This window comes from Poecilia reticulata, chromosome 22, assembly GCF_904066995.2.
Source record: "Poecilia reticulata chromosome 22, P_reticulata-male-v2, whole genome shotgun sequence".
Taxonomy (NCBI): domain Eukaryota; kingdom Metazoa; phylum Chordata; class Actinopteri; order Cyprinodontiformes; family Poeciliidae; genus Poecilia; species Poecilia reticulata.
In genome coordinates this window covers 8,291,907-8,313,329 of record NC_088851.1, presented here as the reverse complement: position 1 = coordinate 8,313,329, position 21,423 = coordinate 8,291,907, and the positions used below count along the sequence as shown (strand labels likewise).

The 21,423-nt window shown below is 38.1% G+C and overlaps 1 protein-coding gene across 1 annotated transcript; it reads left to right on the top strand.

Annotated features, from left to right (window-relative positions):
* The first annotated feature begins 8,871 nt into the window (after nucleotides 1-8,871).
* mbip (MAP3K12 binding inhibitory protein 1) lies at nucleotides 8,872-16,966 on the top strand. The gene is made up of 9 exons (XM_008399138.3): nucleotides 8,872-9,025; nucleotides 10,372-10,494; nucleotides 11,167-11,367; nucleotides 11,959-12,055; nucleotides 12,496-12,561; nucleotides 12,828-12,986; nucleotides 13,232-13,329; nucleotides 16,694-16,732; nucleotides 16,816-16,966. The coding sequence occupies exons 1-9, from the start codon at nucleotides 8,906-8,908 to the stop codon at nucleotides 16,921-16,923; spliced, it is 1,011 nt and encodes a 336-aa protein (XP_008397360.2). The 5' UTR covers nucleotides 8,872-8,905; the 3' UTR covers nucleotides 16,924-16,966.
* Nucleotides 16,967-21,423: the final 4,457 nt, after the last annotated feature.

Below are 21,423 nucleotides of genomic sequence, written 5' to 3'. Positions count from 1 at the left end.
AAATTATGCTAAAAGTGGTTCAGCAAACCACTGAGTCGTGGTTTTTTTCCATGACGGAACTGACGGCCATTAAAACTTTCTTTTCTTGTTGCTCTGATTCATTTAGGAAAAGTATAGAAGGATGAAACCACTTTATGAGATGAATTTAACTGTTTAAATGTTCAGTACTGCAAACTAATTCAAAGTTTTGCTAACTAAATAAGATCAGACCTAGAAAAATATTGCCAGTTAAAAACTTTAATTAGAAAAAAGATTTGATATGTTAATTTAATCTGAAACCAATACAACATCATAATCGAACCGGACCTCATTACTCTGTGGTGTTAAATTAGAGGTGTGCCGATCGATCGGTCACCGATCATAATCGGCCGATTTTCGTGAAAAAGTGCATGATCGGCGATCGGCGATCATTAGCTCTTGTTGCCGATACCGATCACCTGCATCTCATTTCGCAGCCTCCCTGTGCAGCTGGTCTCCTCTTTCCTTCACACTGCGCAAACGTGCAGCAACAAATCCTAAGCGATGTGGAACTATAACGCACTGAGTGACTGGGAAAGTTTGTGTGTTGCGGCGGAAAATTGAAGCACGTCAAAATGCATCAACACAACGAAGCTAATACGACATAAAAACAATGCCATACTTGACGGAGTTGAGGTTCACTGCAGTAAAAAAGACATATGGAGGATCAGATAGCAGGTAAAGCAGCGCACAGCTACAAACACTCACCCGGATTAGCATGACGGTCAGAAAGCTAAACAAATAACCCGCAAGATTATTTAAGTCTTCGAGCTGCGATGTAAGACGCTGGTTCTGCTCTCGCTGTTGAACCGCCACTACGCGCTACAGGTAGTAATATTTCACAGACGGAGCGCCGCTTCTGCTCCACCTGGTAGTGACTCTCACACCGAACTTCTGTTTAAAGCTGCAGCATCTAACCTAAAAAAATACATTTTACATATGTATTAAAACTTTCGCTGTCCTAACATGAGATAGATAATCTCTAAAAAAATAATCGATCTCCTCCCAGTTTTGCATAATTACTCCGCTCAGTCAGAAACAGCCACTCAGAACTAGCAGTAATCAGCTAGCCGCCATGCTATCAGGAAGTTTTCATTCAGTAACTCTGGATTGTTTCAGTGATTCTTTAGAATAGGGACAAAATGGGTTTTAATTTTCCAATTTTTTGTTGTTGTTGTTATTTCTCAACCTTATGTATGCAAATATGACAAATAATGTTTTGGAAATGTAAAGATGCTAAGGTACAGGCTCCCAGTTGCAACATTTCTTTTAAAAAATAAAATTTTTAATCGACCTGACCCAGAACTTTGTCATCACCATCTGACAAAAATAAATATAAAATAATTTTTAATGACCCTATTAGTGATATTTTTACTCATTTTACAGACAAATGCTTCTCAAGAAAATTTTTTTTAAAACTTTAAAATATTTAAAACTAAAAACAACAAAAAGTCCATCTGACGGAGTTGACACATAACTGAAGGTGGTGACAAACTAGTGAGTAAAATGAAAAACTTGGCACATGTGAAGTAATGCAATTTATGTCAAATACATTAAAATGAATTATTTGCACATTTAAGTGAGATTTGACAATTTCACTGAAAGAGTCACAAAAACTCTGATGGAGTTGACATCTGACAGAGATGACGAAATGCCAAACTACCTCAATTTATATGATGTTATTCTGAAGGAGGCCATATTGTAGCTCATTAGGTCCATGAAATCTTTACAGTATACCAAAATTAAGCTTTTATTTCACAAAATTTCATCAAAGTTTTGTAAATTGTCAGTTATGGTGTTGACACATCATGGTTGTGACAAAAAACTTAGGAATAAAAAGAAGAAAAAACTAAAGAATAACATAAGCTAACCAGAGCTAACTAGCCCTCTCAGCAAAGGAAGAGAAAGGAAGAGGTCATGGGGTCCTCAGATGTTCTGGTGCCCCCCAATAATGCCTGATTTTTTTTACGTTCTTTTCATTTCTGACGGTGTTGACAAATTTCAATGGAGTTGGAAAATATATAAACATTATTTTTAATTCAATTTGTTGATACCTTTATAATTATTTATATGACTACTTATACTTAATTGTCATAATATATAATTTTAGTATTTCTTTAATTGTTTTAAACTATCATAATGTATTGAGTTCTGCTCCTGGACAAGGGATTTTACAGGCATCATCCACCGACTACAATGTTTAAAATAAAATAATATTCAGCAAATACCAATAAAATATACATTGTTGTGCTCACAGGACCAAGGTTAGTTTAGTCAGATATTTGAAAAAATTATATTTTGTGTATATTTTATTCTAATTTTGTACTTTATCCATAGGACCTGTTTTGTCCCTATTCTCAAGAATCACTGGTTTATTGTAATGGAACCTGTATTTGCCTTTGAATGTTAAGTTTTATACTTGAATATTTTTGGCAATGTTGAGAGGTTTTATTTTGGCTCTTTGCATTATTTAGCCTCTTCAGAGCCTTCATATGTTATCAGTCTGTTAAAGATAGTATTACTGATAGCAGTACAATTTGCAGAATGCCTGTTTTGTTTAGTTTTATTCTTGGAAAAAGTTATTAAAAACAAGTTTTTGTCTAAATTAAGGTGAATTCAAGGTTCCTTTTTCCACATAATTTAGCCAGTAGCGTTTATGATAAAATAATAATAATAATAATTATGTGATCGGTATCGGTGATCGGCCCTCATGGGTGATCGGTATCGGCAGGAAAAAACCTGATCGGCACATCTCTACCTTAAATGTAACATATTTATATATTATAAAACTAGTGCCACTCCTCATGGCTGCTCCCTCTTTTCTTTTTCGTTTTTGTTTTTTGTTTGTTTGTTTTTGGTTGTTTACCTTCTTGCATTTGCAGCTATCTTATGCATGTCGGTGCATGTCTGCTGCTTGGCAGACAGCCATGACTCCGATGGGTCTCTATAGTTCTGACTGAAGATGTAATAACAAGGAAACTATCAACATAGAGCCTCTCAGGGAAAGACTGCTGAGTGATTGGAGCACTCTGAGTCACTGCACTTCACTGCAGCCATTTAGGCTCCGCTGAGTACCATCTCAGCTGCATGGAGGACAACATTCGCAGACTGAAACATGTCATATGACAACTTGGTCATTCCTCACTTAAAACACTGAACCTGGGCAGTGGAGGAATGCCGTTTGTAGTAGATTGGCACGAAAGACGTTTGTGGAAATAATGTGTCATTTCCCGTAAGCCCTTTTTCTTCTCAGTTTTAGTTGCTTTGAAGCTAACAGGGTCTTTGGTTTTTATTGTCTGAATATTTGGAGGATTGATGACATGGATAGTTTAGACATAGTTTGAAATGCGCATATGTGCCAAACACAAGGCCCGCGGGCCAAATCAGGGCCGCCCTAGCTATTTTTCCGGCCCTCAGGACTCCAGAGGGCCACATGAACAGAACTTTAAGAGAACAGTCATGTCCTCATTTCATCAGTCAAATCAAATTAGTTTTTATTTGTACATTGCCAAATTACATCAGTGTGAAAATATATTACATATTATTTAATTTCAACAAGTATACTCATCAAATGCAGAGACAGATGTAATATTTTAATAGCTCGTTTTTGTCAATACCTCTTTGAGGACATTTGTGATCGAGCTAAGTTTAAATCCGGTATCATTTTTCTTCAATTTTTCCATTACTGCCACAACTTTGCGCATGTGAACGCGAGCCAGAGTCAAACTAAAGCGCCAGATTTTCCCCCACCTGGTTGGAAAGGCAGCAGGAATAAAAGCAGGTTAATAACATTATGGGGATCTTCAGCACTTTGTTCATATTATTAACTCTCTTGACAGTCAGAAGTGGCTTAAAGCAATCACCTGCCTACCAACTATTAGAGCTAACTTTCAGCGGAGGCTCAGCCGAGAGTGGCGTTTTCCTCATCACATTAACTCATTTAGTTTCGTTGAATGGGTTTGCCTGGTTTTGAATTTAAAACGCTAGAGAATTTGTTGTTTCTAGCTTCGCTTGTAATATGCAATATGCTGCAATGTTATAAACTCTGTACTTTCTATACAGGTCAAAAGTTCAAACTGTAAATTATTTGTAGTTAGTAAAATAATAGCTAACATTCATGACATTATATTGCGTGTATGCCTGCTATTCCTAAGGAACATTCTTTCACTGCAAAAATGTCCCTATGAGAAAACGGCATCTCACACATTTAGTGGAAGTACTTTTAAAATGAATGAATTTAAACAACCGGACGAAGATTTAGAAGTGATAGCTCTTTCTGTACAAACACCTGGATGGTAAAGCAGTCAGACTCATCCTCCTCTAAGTAAAACAAGGCAAAATCTTGCCTCTGTAATCAGCTTGTCTCCCTACATGCTGCTCATCCTCCATCCCGTCTGTCCTTTCCTGGGCTTCATGCTCTGTCAGCATCATCTGCCGCGGTGGGGCAGCCGGGCTCCTCGCAGACCTTTTCACTTTGCTGCAGGTGGCTGAAGCATTGTTGTGTTTTTTTGGGGGGGGTTTTTTCAGGGAAACACTGAGTATTCATCTCATCAGATAAAAACAAGTTATCGTTACTGCATATGGTTTTTCAGACAACAAACCAAATTTTGTGCTATTTTTATTTGCTTTTTTTTAAAGATTGTTGAGATAACTGAAAGGTAGCAGTTGCTTAGCTTTCTAAGTGACGCCTTAGGTTGTTTTTTTTTGGCGTCACAGTAAAATCATTTCACTAATCAGAACGTCGGATGTCAAAGAATATAAATGATGGCCTGACAAAGTAAGGACTGGGTTTTCCCCCCTGGATGTCCATTCAGCAGTAAATGAGGTTAGATGTAAGCCTTACACCAGTACAAAACTTGTTCAAAATCTGTGGTGAAATGAAATCCCAAGGGTGTTTCTCAAGGATGAGTATTTGGTCCTTCATGTCTTAGCAAAATATCTTATTTTATCTTAGAATCTTATCTAATTTAGTATCCTGTTTTTGAAACGCATATAAAAAAGTTTAATATAACCTGGTAGACGTATTCAACATTTTTGTGAACTTACTAAATGGACGTTCCGGGATTAACGCTCGGATTCAAAGGGTGGCACCAATGATACGTATTTTTTTAAAAATTGAGTGAGAGGAAATATACAATCCATTTGGATAAATTGTTTCTCAGGAACCAGAGTGAAAAAAAGCTGCTGCGCTAGTATTCCTGGTGTCACCTGCACAAAATAATCAACCCGTATTTTATTTTGGCGGGTCAAACTGACGGCACACTTTAAGTTCCGGGTCAGAGGTGAAATTCGGATCTCCTCCATTGCTGTTTCTGCCATATGGTTGCTTCTGTCATATCTTCTGTCGCTGTGGCTAGCTGCTTCTGCTTGGCGTCTTCCAAAATCGCGGAAGAATACATCTGGATCGAGCCAAATTAACACAACCGGAAGATTACATTGGGTGTTTTCTGGCGACCACTTGACTGTGAGTCGTTTGTTTTACGTACTTTGTTTTTCAAGAAATTACTTCATTTTTGTTTAGATTTTCTTCATATTTCCGCTTACACTGTGCCCAACGCTCTGGGTCACTCCTTTTTGGTTTGGTGCATAAGCGCTTGTGCTGCCCCTATTTCTGTGCTGCCCTGGGCATTGAGCCATGTTACCCATGTGAAAAGAATCTCAGTGCTCTCATTTCAGTGCCACATTTCCCCACAAAGTTCAGGAGAACAAAACCAAATTTATTGTATTGCTCATACAAAACGGCACTTTTAACCTTTTGTTCAGCTGTTTGGGAAATTAGGATTTTTCTGTAACACTTCACTTTTCAACAAAACAGCAAATCAGTTGAGCGACCTGCTGATACGAGATTCATATTGTTCTGCGAAAATCAAATTTAAGAGCCTAATTTTTGCTCTGATACATTCTTTCTGTGCGTTTCTTTGTCAAACATTGGGTCGTGCTGAGAATAGAAACTATTATTTCAAATGTAGTGGCTTAGAGCTGTGGTTGGATGTCAGTGTTTTTAGCTACAAGAAAGAAAACCGCAAGCAGAAATCTATACTTTAGAAGTGAAAGAAGGTTCACGTTTGATTCAAAGTTATTAAATTCATCTTAAACCCATACTACTAATTACATATTTAAAGTACTATATCAGCCATATGTTGAAACATCTGTAATGTAGAAATTATTTTCAAAGAGGAGTACTACTTGTGACTTAAAAAGTACTGGTATTTCAAGTGGAACATAATAACATAAATATTACTATTCGCTCTATTTATAACCAGATAAGATCATGGGGTGAAAGCCCACGCCTGCAAAATGTCTACAATTAGATTTGAAATGTTAAAAATAACTAAAACGGATCAATTTATTCTTTAGGCTGCAGACACACCTTAAGTGCCACGTCTAGGAAAAAGAAAATTCAGCTCTTGATTCTGCAGCTAGGGCAAATTAAACATTTTCTTCTTCTTTTTTTTTAATTTCAGAGCGCCTTGCTGTGTGGGAACATTTAGCAACTGCTCAGCATGTCAAACCATGTCAAGTGTTACAGTTCCTTTCCTGTTTTGGGGTGAAAAAATATCACCCTGCAAATGAATTAACCGAAAAAGGGCTTATCGTCAGACCCCTTCCTGAAATGATTAACCCTTCTAAAAAGAGCATTATTGAGTTTTGAGTGCATATGCTGTGCCGTCTCTTTGCCTGTAATTGTTCTTTTTCTGTTGTTTCCTTCATCAGTCTCTCTCTCTCTCTCTCTCTCTCTCTCTCTCTCTTTCTCTCTCTCCCCATTATATGAAAAGAAGGGAAAAATGTCTGAATAGAGGAGGGAGATTTTCCCACAGTCACTCAACTCAGAGAAATACACCATTGTGGCCAGGTTCCCATCCCACTGCCCTGCTGCTCGGTCCACCGATGTCAGAGGCACAATGTTCTTATAATTAAGTGCTCATTCTTTAGCCTGTTTGAAAAGTATGTGATGGAGAATATAGTCAAATGCAGCTACGAGAATTCCCCGCAGACAAATAGCCAAGTACTACGGATGTAATTGTAAGTGAAGGACATAAACGGCAGTTTTTTGTTGTTGTTGTTGGGTTTTTTTTTCTTTCAGGAAAATTAAAACAGTATATAAAATCTTTTGAGCTAGAGGGGGAAAAAATCTTAAATGACCTGTTCCTTTCCTGTGGCAGCAGAATAAATACATAGATCTATCTATCTTTAAATATATATATTAAAAAAAATAAAATAAACCAAAAGAAAACACCTGCATGCAACACCATCTTTCTCAAATAGTGTTATTCCATGGGTTTAATAACAGTTATATGATATTTTTTAAATGAAACGGCAGATAACATTTTTTTTAAAAATGATATCCAGATTTGACCATAGTCTCACTACATAAACTGAAATATACTTAAAATTATATGCGATTTATACGTATGCATTCATTTATATGTACATATAATTTCAATCAAAACTATTACCATAACTAAGAGTTGACATATTTACTCTTTAATGTTACTATGTGATTTAATCAGTAGGCTTTTGTTATGCTGTTTTGCACCTACATGTGCTTATTGTTCTTCCTTTTCTCAAATAAAAATGTTTTAGTGTCAGAAACATTGATGTTATCCCAAACTGTAGAAGAGGATTCAAAAGTGGAAAAATAAGTTAAAAAAAATAAAATAAAATGCAAAGCACTGATGAATGCCGAACATTTCCTTTGCAAAAAGGTCTGCTTTGCATAGTTTTTTATGTATTCTACATGAAATTTCATATTGGGTTCAAAATTATTATTTATTACTGAAGATCCATTTGTTAGCATGCTAATCGTGCTAACTCTTTCATTTTTCCAAAATATTACACTTTTCTCATTAAAAATAATGTAATTATTTGTTAGATAAATAATTGCATTTTGAGTTCAACTATTTCTCCAACTATTATTTGTCCACAAGGATTTAAATGTAATTTTCTGAACAAAATGCCATCAGTAAATAAATTACTTTCAACTTTCTAGTTACTGCAAAAATGTAGTAAAAATACAAATTAAAAAGATTCTGTTTCAACATGGAACCTTGTGGAACTCCACATTTAATGTCAATTTAATCTTGTCTTTCAAAATTATTATATTAAAACAGTTTTCCTTATGTTAACCAACCTAATGCTTGCCTGTGTAGTAGTTAAACTGTTACAGCACTCCTAAGTGCTGAAACGTCTTTAAAATGTTTTGTTTATGCCAGCCACTATCATAAGTATTAAATTAAATAAAAGCATTTAGGAAAATACAAACTCAAATAAAATATAACTATTAAAATAGACATAAATAATAAAGTCAAGATGCAAATCAATGTTTTTGTGACAATTTGTGCATCTTTTTTTAACAGTAAGACAAAGACAAAGAATAAATTGTCATCACTAGCATCCTTCTACAATATTCTGTGTTCTATTAAATCTAAAGATTCTCCAGCTTTTCACATGAGGGACGTTTAGCAGAAACATCATTGAGACTTATGATTACATTTGGTTTAAATAAGCAACAACTTGCAGGATTTACACATATTTTTGTACTGGGGAGAGTGAGAATATCCTATTGCTTAAATTTAAAACTCGTCGTCCTTTTTTACAGTGCAGTTTGCGCAGGGTTTTTGCAAAGAAAAGTTTGAATGCCTTATTTATTACGTCATTGACTTCACTTCATCTCGGCATAAATTAAATGCAACACATGAGGCTGTTTATTTCCATTTATCCCAAAAATTACAACTTCGAAAAATCCTTTTATCAGCAAGTGTTCGTGCTTTCCCAGCTGTGGAGCTCTGACCACCGGGGCCATTCAGTACGTAGTTATCAGTCACGTGACCACGTTCATGGTCTTCCAACCAATCAGCGCGTAGTAGTTTGAGGTCCTTGAACAGCAATGGCGGAAACAACAAAGCTAAGTGGAAATGACGCTCCTCCCAAAGAATCCACTGAAACGTCCAGTTACAGGGACTGCGTGGATGTGATGCTGAGGCTCCTTTCAGACTTTGGAAAACAGGTTGGTTAACAAGGTTTAAGTTGAATTCACTCCGAAAATTGGGCCTCTCAGTCTGGGTCGTTAGTTAGCCTCATGCTAATACTTTTAGCAACCTGACGCTAGCTTCGGCTAGCTCCCCGTACATTCATTGTTTTGATGCTGTTGGACTGTTTTGCTTGGGTCTTCGACAGATTTTAATACTTATAACTCCTCAGATATGCGTTAACAATGGTTGCTACTGAAATTGTGTCACTTAGTTTTGCTTTCTTCTTCTATTGACCATTAATAAATGTAGTCTCATGTACAATAGAAATGCTTGATATTAGTTTTAGAGTGGACAGAATAACGGTACTTAATACTGAAATCCTGCAACATCTAGCCCGTAAATCTTGTCAATTTCATTTTGAAATATTTACTGGGTTTTTAAAAAAATATTTAAACAGATGTAAATACGAAGAGGTTGTCTCATATATGTTCCCTTTAGATACTTTAAATAACCAGTCATATTTTAGTTATGCTTCAGATTAAATTAAATAACCATAAGAATGAAAAAAGTCGCACCCATTATGGAATAGGTGAAAAATATTAAAAGTTTTTTCTGTGTAATTCAATACTCACCATTGCATTGCAAACAAGCTTGTTTATAAAAGGAAATTAACATCACAGGTGCACTAATTTTTACATTACATGGAGATTTTTTTCTTAAACTTTTAGTATGCATTTAGTAAAAATTGGAGAAAACTTTTATTGAGCTAATAATATGCTGTTGCCCAGAGAGACCGGTATTCCTGTCAAGTGAAGTAAAAAGAAAAAGACCCTTTTAGTGTGACTAGGGTATTTACATATCTTTAGCCAGTATTTATCTGTAGCTGATTAATATACAAAATGTCTCGTTATTACAAGTAATTAACATTTTTGTATATTGAATTTTCTTCTACTTTAAGTTTCACCAATTAGCCAAACTTTGGAACTGGCTGATTTTTACCTTGAAAATCAGGTAAAATCCAGACAAATGTTATTTGTTCTCTGCATTAAAACGAAGACCTCCCACTATTTTTGTGTTGTAAAAGCATCAACATACTGATCTGAATTTAATACAAACTTAAATAGGAGAATTGGGGACGATCTCCTGAATTCTTTCCTTATTTAGAGCAATCAAAACTACTAAATGCACATCATTTATGTTTTATAGTCTTTAAGAATTAAACAGAACCGGTCCGAATTGGAATAAATGAAAATATGAGAACGGTATCAGCCAGGAAAAGTCGGTACAGTACAGTCCTACAATCTGCATGTTATCGTCTCCGACCTATTTAAATTTTCTGCATTCCTATGTTAAGTAAAATTTTGGTATCATTTGTTTTCAGGTGAAGCTCCGTTTAGGGGATACTGCTTTGAGAATAGAAGTCAACCATCGCGCTGTGAATCTGTCATCATCTTCAGAAGCTCTTCTTCACGGCTGTTTGCAGGAGCATATTGCCAAATTACAGGTAAAATGGAGGCGTGGTTGTTAGTTTATGAAACGGCGTCAGTGGATGAATTGTATCATTGGACTGTCTGGTGGTTGAAAGGGTTTACACAAATGGATTCACTACAAAAACACCAAATATTACCAAGTATTTCTTTAGTTGTCCACTTTTTAGTGCAAATATTTTGGTGCACTTGAAATAAGACAAAACTAACTTACAAGTTCACTTCTCAGCGCGGTATAGTAGCTAATTTTAAATCAATAATGCTTTAATATTAATAAACAAAAACATTAGTTTCACAGGCAGATTATTTCACTTATAACATGGAGAAATATCTCGTCATAAGTGAACTAATCTGCCAGAATAATAATAATAAAAATTATTATTAAGGAATTATTTACTTATAACAAGCTCCAATTTTCTGCTAAAAAGTTATTTGTAAGTTAGTTTTGTCCTACTTCAGGTGCACTAAGATATTGGCACTAAAACCAGACAAAAAGATACTCAGTAAGATTTGGTTTTTGTAGTGTTTGAATTGATAACCATGATGTGATTATTTGCAATAATGAAGAGCTATTGCAGTATGTATCATGGGACGCTTTTCTCTGTAATATAATACAGAAATATCTGGTAATATTTGTAACTCCTATTTATTTCTAATTGGACAGCGCGTTATCTCTCTGCTACTTGCAGGCTGTCTCAGAAAGCCTGAGGACGCTCATGGAGTCTGAGGGCGTCGCGTCTGCGAAGGAAAGCGCGTCGGACAAATCTGTCGCGTCACCCTCCCTCGGGGAGCAGACGGCTGCGTCGTCAGAGCTCCGCCGGCCCGGCTCCGAGGCTGCCGAGAGCAAGACTGATGACGTCATGGTCCAGATCCGAGCCGGAAAGTCAGAGGTTGGTCGGCGTCGACGCCTGATCCGTCAGCTGTTCCGGCGGTGACATTTTGGAGCCCTTCACGCTCTCGTCAAGCCAAATGAATAATCATAAGTAATTGCTCCCGAGGATGTGAGCGTGACGTGCGGCGAGCGCTCGACGGGGACCTGATAGACCGGGTTTCGACAGAGAATGAGGGGCGCTTTAGTGCTGTGCTGGGGTAGAACAGACCACATTGCTAGTGGGTTTTGAGAGAGGGCCAGGTCCTTGATGGATTATGAAGTGGATGCTCATTACTCTGAGATTGCATGTGGATGAAGGACAAGAGGCGGCATTCTGTTGTGCATTTATTTTGGTAGCCAAGCAAACCATATTCATATTCCAGTATGTAATGATTGAAGCAATCTAACTTTTTTTTTTCTTTTTCTTTTTTGCTGCCTGAATTTAATGTCTTAACGCTGCGTTTCTCATTCTATGCAATACAAATCACCACATCACCCTGTTGCACGACATTAACTAGGACAAAAAAAAAAAAACAGAAACATTGCATTCTTCAAACCGATCAGTACCTCATCAATCTATTGTGTCCTATTATCTTTGTTGTGTCTCCAGATTGAGCGGAGAATATCTGCATTTATGGAACGCAAGCAGATGGAGATCAATGAAAACAATGTGCGCGAGTTTTGCAACGTGATCGACTGCAATCAGGGTGAGAACGGAGGAGAGGTTGGGGTGTGGAGGGGGGCGGAGGGAGGAGAGGGATAAAAGGGGCTGGGGAGGGCGGGTGGAGGGGGGCAGGGTGGAGAGGGCAGGGTGGAGAGGGAGCCTGCACACAGATTGCCAATGTTTGGGAGAGAGCTGATTTCCACAGGCGAGAGGTCAGGCTGAACTGCTCCAAGAGGGGGCCTGAAGTAGCTAACACGCTCGGCCTTAAAAATGCAACCCGTTCTGTGCAGAAAAACATGAGACGGGGGACCTGCTTGAAATTCAAAGCCCGTCTGAGACACCAGTAACACAAAATCACGAGAAGCTGCAATTCATGTGTGTGATGGATGCTTTTTTTTTTTTTTTTTTCCTTCTCCCACACAAGACATTTAATTAAACTGAGACGATCTAAATGCTATTTTTGTGGAATTTTATTTGTTGTAGAAAACAGCTGTGCGAGGACGGACGCAGTCTTTACGCCATACCCGGGTTTTAAAAGCCACGTAAAAGGTAAGAACTGTCGACGATCTGCTGCCGTCACGGGACATCAACACACGAGTCTACATTAATGGCAATAAAAAAGTGAAAGTTGCATGCAGTGTGTTGCTTGCATGTCTATTGTTTTATGGCAACCCACCAAATATTGCGTTCAGTCTGTCTGTCGTTTGCGGTGTTGCACGCACTTACATGTGACCACAACCATGAGTGATGTTGTTCGCCTCACTCCCGACTACTCCTGACTTACAGCTTTTGTTTATGTTCCTATGGCTGGGCAGTCACACGAGTAGTAAACACTTATGGGCCCCAAACTCGTAGCGCCGGGGGCCAAGGAGATGCTGGGGAGCCTCAGAAGGGGCCAACAACCCGAGACTGTGGAAACGCAGCCATAGAGGAGCGGCTCCAAAACATCGAGGCTCATCTCAGACTCCCACCAGGTGAAACCTTAAACCTTTGATAATACTTCAGATTTTGACATGAAATGACTGAAACACGTGCAAGTTTAAAAAAGTAAGATGGGGGTCGGGGGGGAAAGTATCTTTCATAAAAAGTAAAGAAATGGATAACGGATATTTTCTTTTATTAACCATTCAAATATATTTTTTGCTCTTATCGAAGCCGTTGCGTGAAACCCTGAGCATGTAAATCTATTCATGATGTGTTTTACCGTTGTTTTTTCCAGTGGGGCCAGTCCCTTTGAATGTTTACCAGAGGCTGAAGAAGATGGAGGATCGCATCCTAGAGTTAGAAGGACTCTCTCCTGAGTACTTTCAGTCCACTGTGAGTCCTTGGGATGTATAATAGATATAGAAGACCCTTTTCCCATTAATGCATACTATTATTACACATAAAATAAAGCTATATTGCTGGAGCAGAAATAAGTGAGCTAGTAAATGGATAGAATATAGATTAAAAAAAACATTTTCTAACGTTTGTAGAGAAAGTAAACATTTAATCCCATCTGTTTCTGTTGCACACAAATGTCAATGCATCTTTTGTGGGAGTTTATCTGATTAACTATTTTTTTATGGATTCCAGAAGTCTGTCCTACATTTAAGAGAAACTTAAAAAAAAAAAAAAAAAAAAGGTTCTATTTTCACCTTGCCACAAGCCACGTGGAAGAAGGCGTGGCGCTCAGATCAGACCAGAACTTGTCTTTTATTCTGACAGATTCTTATGCTCGCGTTGTGGGAAACAACTTGAGCACCCAGTACGGGAGATCTCTGCAGGATCGCTGGTCAGAGTCGATGAAGCTAAATTAAGAAAAGCAATCGCACGGAGAATATCTGTTAAGAGGCAGCGAGAGAAATCATGTGCAGCTAAAACGGAATGGCCCAGTCAAAGTCCAGACCCAAATCCAACTTTGAATCTTGACAATTGTGGCTCACGAATGCTCTCCATCTTGTCCAGACCTTGTATCGACTCAGCTGGGCTGAATATAAACGTCTGCTTCAGAATTTGGCTCTACTCTGTGATGGTCAGTTGCATAAAACCCCAATAAAATTCACTCAAACTTGTGGCTTCAAGGTGAGAAAATGTGGAAAAGAAAAAGTTTCGAAGAGGTTACGAATACTTTTGCCGGAGCTGTAAATGTCGGTGAACTCTGCTAGTGACCTATTTGCCCACTTAGCTGCAGAGTTTAAATCACAGGCAACACATTCAGATTTACCTTCCAGCATCCACTCAGCGTTCCCAACACTTACCCGTCCTCTCTTCGGAGCCCAGGTGTCTATACCGTTTCGTGCAATTAGCGCAGCTTGTAGTGTCGCGTCTTGTGTCTGAGCTGAGGGTCTTTGCAATAGATCATCATAGTGTCACTATATATGTGTATATTGCTGCGATTTTCACCTCATTTATTTGAGCCCATTTAGGCCACTTCAGTCTCTGCTATTGTCAGGCGACAGTCGTGCGCCTCCTCGGATTTAAATAGTCATTTCACCTCCGAGGCACTCTCGCTAAGACTAAAGTGATGTCTCCTTTGCACCAAGTTTTACTTTTTGTCGTTGTTTACCTTGGCTGTGGCAAAGAAAAGCTAAGAGATTCAGCTAAAAGCTGCGCTGGACATTTAGATTTGAAACTGACTCACCTGCCATTTCTTTTTTGTGTTTGAATGGAAAATGACGGCATGCGCTAAAAGTAAGCAGGAACTGAGATTGAGTGTGTGTTGAAAGGAAGCTTTTAAAGGGCATTTTTAAAGGTGTGCAATGGCCAAATTGCAACGTGGAGTACAGGTTCACAATCGGTTCAACCTGAAATCTACTCACCGAGAGGAGTTTCTGTGAGACGCTAATGGAGTTTCATCTTTTATGCTTCACTTGCTTCAACACATTTCGCTACTCAAGTTGTGCTTTGGTGGACTAGAAACAAAAGGCATCTACTTTTGTTGCAGGTGCTTGAATATTTAGGCCAGAGCAAGTCCAGTCAACTTTATTTATTCATATGTTAACCATAATCATGATTAGGGCTTTTTAAGAGGCAATTTTTTAAAAAGTGCAAACATCAACTATAGATTATCCAAAACAACAGACAAGTATATAGTTGTCAAGAGAAAAAGAAATAAATGAAATTTGCAAAAACATGAAATTTAGGTTTCGTTCCAGAAAACTTTGAGAGTGACAGAACAAAATCAGATTTCGAGTTGATTCTCAGAATAAGCAGAACTGCCTGAAGGTGTGCCTGGGATTTATTCAGTAAGTGTTTAAGAAACCAGATTGTTTCAAGCTTTAAATCGATGTAGAGTATTTTAAAATCAATGTTTTGTTTACGTGGACGTACGCTCAAAGCTTTTAGTTTTACTTTGTAGCCTAGCATCAGCTTTTTCTTCTAGCTGAAAATGTTTGTTTTGATAATCCAGGAAAAGCGCAATAATCTAATATACTAGAAGTAAAAGCATATTGTCACCTTCCTAAGATAACGGCCCAAGTCATGTTTTGCCATAAGTATGGGGGGTGAGGTTTGCCTAAAATATCTTTTGGAAAGAGAGAGGGTTATTTTTATTTTTTGCTAAAATCACTTTTGGCACAACAACAAAAAATGACTACAGCCATTATTTTAGGAATGCGAACAGTTTTTTATTTCAAAGGTTGTTTAGAAGGATATGATTTTATTCCTAAAACGCAGCATGTACGTTACAGTTTGGTTTTTGCCATACTTCCAACATTTAATGTTGCAGCGAATTCAATTGAGGGTCAATACAATGTTTGAGGTTAACAGGAAACGCAAGAAGAATCTCTTGTTTTTAGACTACGGCAGCAAAAGTTTCACATCAGCGAAGCAGTCAAGTTGAACAGAACAGGGCTAGCAACTCATTCATAGAGAAAAGTTCTGTTAATATGCCACAGAAATCAGCAACTAAGCAATATTACAGATGTTGACGGTAGAAAAAGGTGAGCTTTTCCTCTCTTTCTAGTCCAGATTCTCAGATGGTTTCATGTTAAACCTGCGAGGGATCGGCACAGTCCATCAAACTCGAATTGATAAGCTAAAGGAGTCTGTCCAGCGTGTTGGATGTCTAAGTGTGCTTGAGATGCTGCATGTCTCCTCATACTAGTATTTCTCAGCACAGCATGCCGCTTCTGTGCAAGTGCCGCTCTCCATCTGCTTTTGACTCGCTGCATGTTTGTGTGAGCCGAGCGAGAGATGTCGAGTGTCTTTGAATAAACGAATGAAGATGGGGGTCTTTTATATTCGGAGTCTCCTCCCCCATCCCTCCTCTTGTTTTTTTTCTCTGCTGTAGTTTGGTGTTTGGTGAAAAGCGGCGCACAGTTGGCCCATGATTTTAGGAACAACATTCTAATACTCGGCATAGAGAAGGCTCCATAAGCAATTCTAAAGGATTTTATAGACGGAGCGAAGCAAATGCCAATTTAAAACATATTGCTAGGAGCAGTAGGACCTCTCCTTTTCCACTGTAACCAAGGACGTTTGCAGAATAATACCCCCAAGATTTTACTCCCTCTATTGTCAAAATATCCAATAAGGAAAAAATATCCCAAGGGTTTCTCATAAATCGCATGCTGTGTCTAGTTTTCTTTGTATTAATCCCTCTTTTTTTGTTCCAGCAAGTGACTCAAAGTCTGTAAGTTTGGCTTCTGCTCAGAAATTTGCACAAATCAACAAGTTTCAATGTTTGCTTGCGTTGCAGAGTCACCTCCACAAGCGGCCTAAGACGTCCACCGCTCAGGTCAGCACTTTTCTGTTTTCCTCTGAGCAACGTTTCATCTGTTTGCCGATCGAATTTCATCATCCGATTTGTGTCTCCGCCAGGCCTGCACTCTCACAGAGCTGGATGAGAAGATCAGCGCAGTGAAAGCGGCGCTCCTCAAGAGGGTCTCTGAGTTTGGGCCGGGATACGGGACCGATTGTCCGCTCTGATGCACGTCTAAGCGCAATAAAACCGGTCAAGAATTCAACATAAGCATCGTGTGCCTTTTTGTCGACGCTCGCCAAGTCATCAGACACGTCAATAACTTTTGAAACCACGCTGATCCAAATACAGTTTGTCCTGTTTGTCCTTATGACCCGTTTATTCCTGTTCATTTATCCACCATTAGATCCAAACCACAAATATACAAATGAATAGATTTAGTCAGTTGATGCATTACAATCAAATAGTTTGATGCTAATTTGAGCACATGCTGCTTAATTTAATTATAATCATAAAATTACCACAGTTAACTTTTTCCAATTTAATTATATGCTTATCTTTCTAAGGAGGCCCAGGTGATTGCATAGAGTTACTGACTTTGCAGCAATCCCTCATTTTCCAGATAAAGAATTGCTGACTTTTGTGATGAAGTGAAGTTTTTGTTTGACCCTAAACTAGATCCAGATACTTTGTGTACTCAGTTATGTGCCACCATATATGGTGGTGAAGGCTTGTGTTGGGGTCTTGAGGGATTTTTGTATTTCTTTTTTCTTACTCAGGAAAAACAAAGATACGAGCAATGAATTAGGAATACACCAATTTTTAGTTTTGCTGGCTGATCATCGATCTTTAAAGAAAAAAATCTTGTCTGACTTTTCCCATTTTGACGTTTTTTGCCTCTAAACTTGCTCCAAATGTAGCGACAGTAACTAAACTGCGTGACTCTTGCTAAACCGCATGACGTGCTGAACAAAAATGGACAGTGACTGATTTTAAGACCTTTGCAGATGTGGATAAAATAGTTTTTCGTTCACATATCGCCCAATCATTCAAAATGAAGAAAACCATCGGTACACCTATACTATGCTATCAACTTGGTTTATCAACTTGAAAACATTTTTATCATTTAATTTTTATGTTTCATGATTATGAATTACTGCATCATGTCAAATGCTTGAATGCACCACTTAAAAAATAATAATACAAGAGCACTTTTAGTTGGAGTTTAACATGAAGCCAGTTAAACTTCTGGTGTATTGATCAGGTATCGCCTCCTTTTGGTGTCTATGAAATTAATAAAAGCTGTACTAGAAGGGCTACAGTTGATCAAACCCAAAAACAGGAATCATTTCAAGCGAAGGAATCTTTTCCTTCTCTTGTTTTCCAAAGTTTCACATTTGCCCAGAGAGTCGGTGTCACTGCTGTCATCATGAGGCGATGGCTGGTCCTCCACATCGCTATGTTCTACCAGAGGACTCGGCGTTTTTCTCAGCTCTGTCTCAAGAGATGAGAGGAGTTTCAAGAAGATGGGGGTGTAACTTCAGTATTGTTGCCTCCTAAAGTCACCAGTGTGACTGGTTCTGACCAAACAATCAGAAAAAGCTCTGAGAGATCCATTGGTGGGCATACTGCTGCACCATGTGGAGTCCCTGCAATTAAATGTTTTCAGAAATGGTTTGGTCCGACTGTGTCACTGATTTTTGTGGAATTATCCACCACCTCTGTAGCTGGAAAGTTTTTCTTTTCTATCGAACATTGTGGCGTCTTTCACATCCAAACACACGACACAGTCTGTATCAGTGTATTCACTCGTTCTATTATTGAGCTCCGATGCATCATCGAAGGATTTCCCTAATTTTTCTTTCTCTGTAATTGTTCTCTAAATAGATGTTTTTGCTTTTCTTCTCTGTTAGATAATTGGTATGTCTAATTTAATCACGATTTAGGAGTGAACAATGTAATATGATAACAGTTTGCTTTCATATTTTAGTTGGGTTACATTTAAGCAATCTAGAAATAAGTATTATTATTATCATGATAGATGCAAAACCTCTATGTAATTTATTTTGAAAGCCTTGTTTTGAGTTTTAAGTATCCATCCCTTCAAATTAAGTTATTTTGTTGGTTTAAATAGACACTATATCAAACCAAATTATAATGCACCCTTAAATAATTCTGAAAATGTTTTTTAAAATCAGAGGCTTGGTAATTTAATCTTCGGTAATGACGGGAAGGTGTGTGTGTGTGTGTGTGTAATCGAGACGAACCTCTGTGAGAGAGCACCTGATTTATCTTCCCGACCGCTGTGTGACGATGATCACCCCTAATGGTTGTCATTATAACAAATGACCTGATTACTGCAACTCTGTTTGGAAAACATACTGGAGACCCAACAAACCAGCATTAAATGGGACGCCGCTGCGTTTGACACTGTGACATGTACATAAAAGGCTTGTGTGCGTGGATTTTTAATTTTTTTTACCGAGCAAGTCGCTGAAGGAATAATTATGCGTTTCCAATTTATGAGAAAACCTGAAGAGCTGCTGCGTTTTGGGGAAAACTTGTCTTTGATTTGACGGTTTCGTATTTGTGTCTTGCGTCGGAGACATGTCTTGTCTTTTAAAACTTCGTAACCCTCATTAAAGCTCGCTTTTAATTTTCAAATTAGACATTAGTTTTACATTTAAAATTACATATTAAAAATAAACAAAACAGCGAATGATGTGGCGGCAAAAAGATGGAGCTTTGTTGTGCTGTTTTATTTTTGCATTACCAACTGAGATATTTGCTAAAGAGCCATTTGTGAATCCTAAGAAATTGAAGACATTCAAAGGAAGTTCAACATGAACCATTGTGCTGCTTCAATAAGGAGTTTATGTGTGGAAGTGCTAATGGTGCACACGTAACACCCACTACAATTATTCTAAAAGCTGTGCACAAAAGCTTGAAAAAGGTAGTTGTTGGGCTACGTGACCCCAAGAAACCGCTCTTTGCTAAAGTTGTGAGCTTTGGAGATTTTCTCCTCCCTTGATCTGCTGCCATGCTGTTTCTGTTCTCTTGTCGTTTATAACGGCTTACCAAAAAAAAGAAGAAAAAAAACCATACTGTACATTACAAATGAAACACATTGACCAAAACCTCAAATCTCCTCCCATCATGTTCAGGTGTTGGTTATGATACAGCACTGTTTGTGTAGTGCGTGCACATTGGGATGAAGGATGTGGAATATTTTGTGTCCAACTGCGTTGGATGAGTTGATATTACATTTGCTGTGACGTCACTGTCTCATTTGGTTTGTGTTCCATGTCTCAGTCGCAGCAAACAATCTAGGGTTGAAGGTTCAACGCTAACCGTGTGCCCCCTAGTGGCCAAATAATCATTTGCTTAAACAGAATAAGTCGTTTTTCAGCAGTTTGATATCATAAAGTAAGAAAAAGGTTTTTTTTCGCATATTTACAGTTTGAATATCGACTGAGAGCTATTCACAGAACATACACTGAAATTTTGTGATTTTCTTTTTTCTTTTTATTGTGATATAAGTAAAAGCAACATTTCTTTATATTTTAACAGTGGTCTTAAAAACTGTAACCAGACCTGCATGCACTTCATTCCAATCAACAGAGCAGCCAGTTAGCAGGTTAGAGGCGTTTATTGCAGTTGCTTGATTTTTTTAAGTACGTATATTAGGAATGAGCTTAAAGGTTTGATCTTCGTACAGTTTTGTGGATACCAAGTGGTTCAGTATTGCAGTAAATGCACCAGGTAAAATATCCCTTGTGACTGACCTGGATCTTTTCACGACTGTTCTGATCGGATTTTACTTTTATCCTTTAGTTTTTGTGGGGTTAGGGTTAGGGAAGTACTTCATTCATGTCCTTTTGAACTGGAAGAATTTCTCTTTATGATGTATGGAAGTGCACATGGGAAAAAGAACCAAGTTCATGAAAGTACTAAAAGTATATTATCTCAGGTACTTACTCTCTACAAACCAGAGTGGTTTCATTTGAATAGACATAGCAAAGGCAAAGTTGTGTTCTGTCTAAACAGCATAAGGTTGTTATTGATAAATCAGTAGTGAAAAAGACATCTACATAGGACATATATTGATGTCTCATTGCTAACCAAGCCTACCTTTCATAGTCTTTCGTTGTATTTTTGGGTCATGTTTTGTGGGAGGCAAATTTCTCAGAAAAGAAAGAAAAACCTCGTAGTGTGAGCTGCTTTAAACAAAATGCATGGAACATATCAGCCCGACTCCGGTCAATATCTTTGATTCAAGCAACTCCTGGGAAGTTTGTGTTTTTGCTAAAACTTGTGAAAGTCTTTCTAGTGAGGAAACGTTTTAAAGCGAACGATGCTGAAGGTGCGACAAACTGACATGTACAGAGAAGTCCACCCTTCTCACGTCTTCAGAAATTACTGTAACTCCCCTTCCTCTTCTTTGTTTTCGCTCCTTTTACATCCTGTCACGATTTATTTCAGACTTGATTGATGGAGTGACCTGAATAAAACAGAGGATCTTGCATTGTGATTTTTTTTTTTTTGGGTGGGGGGGATATTTCATTCTTGAAGCGGAAATGAGGAAGTTTCTTTTCACCCCGTCTTTCAGGTGTACCCCGCTTGTTGACGGCTCTGTCCATCTCTCTCACTCATACAACTGGAACCCTTGGAGCAACGAGGGGGCCACAATGTGCAGAGAAGGGGAGGCGGGGGGGGGCGGGGGAGGG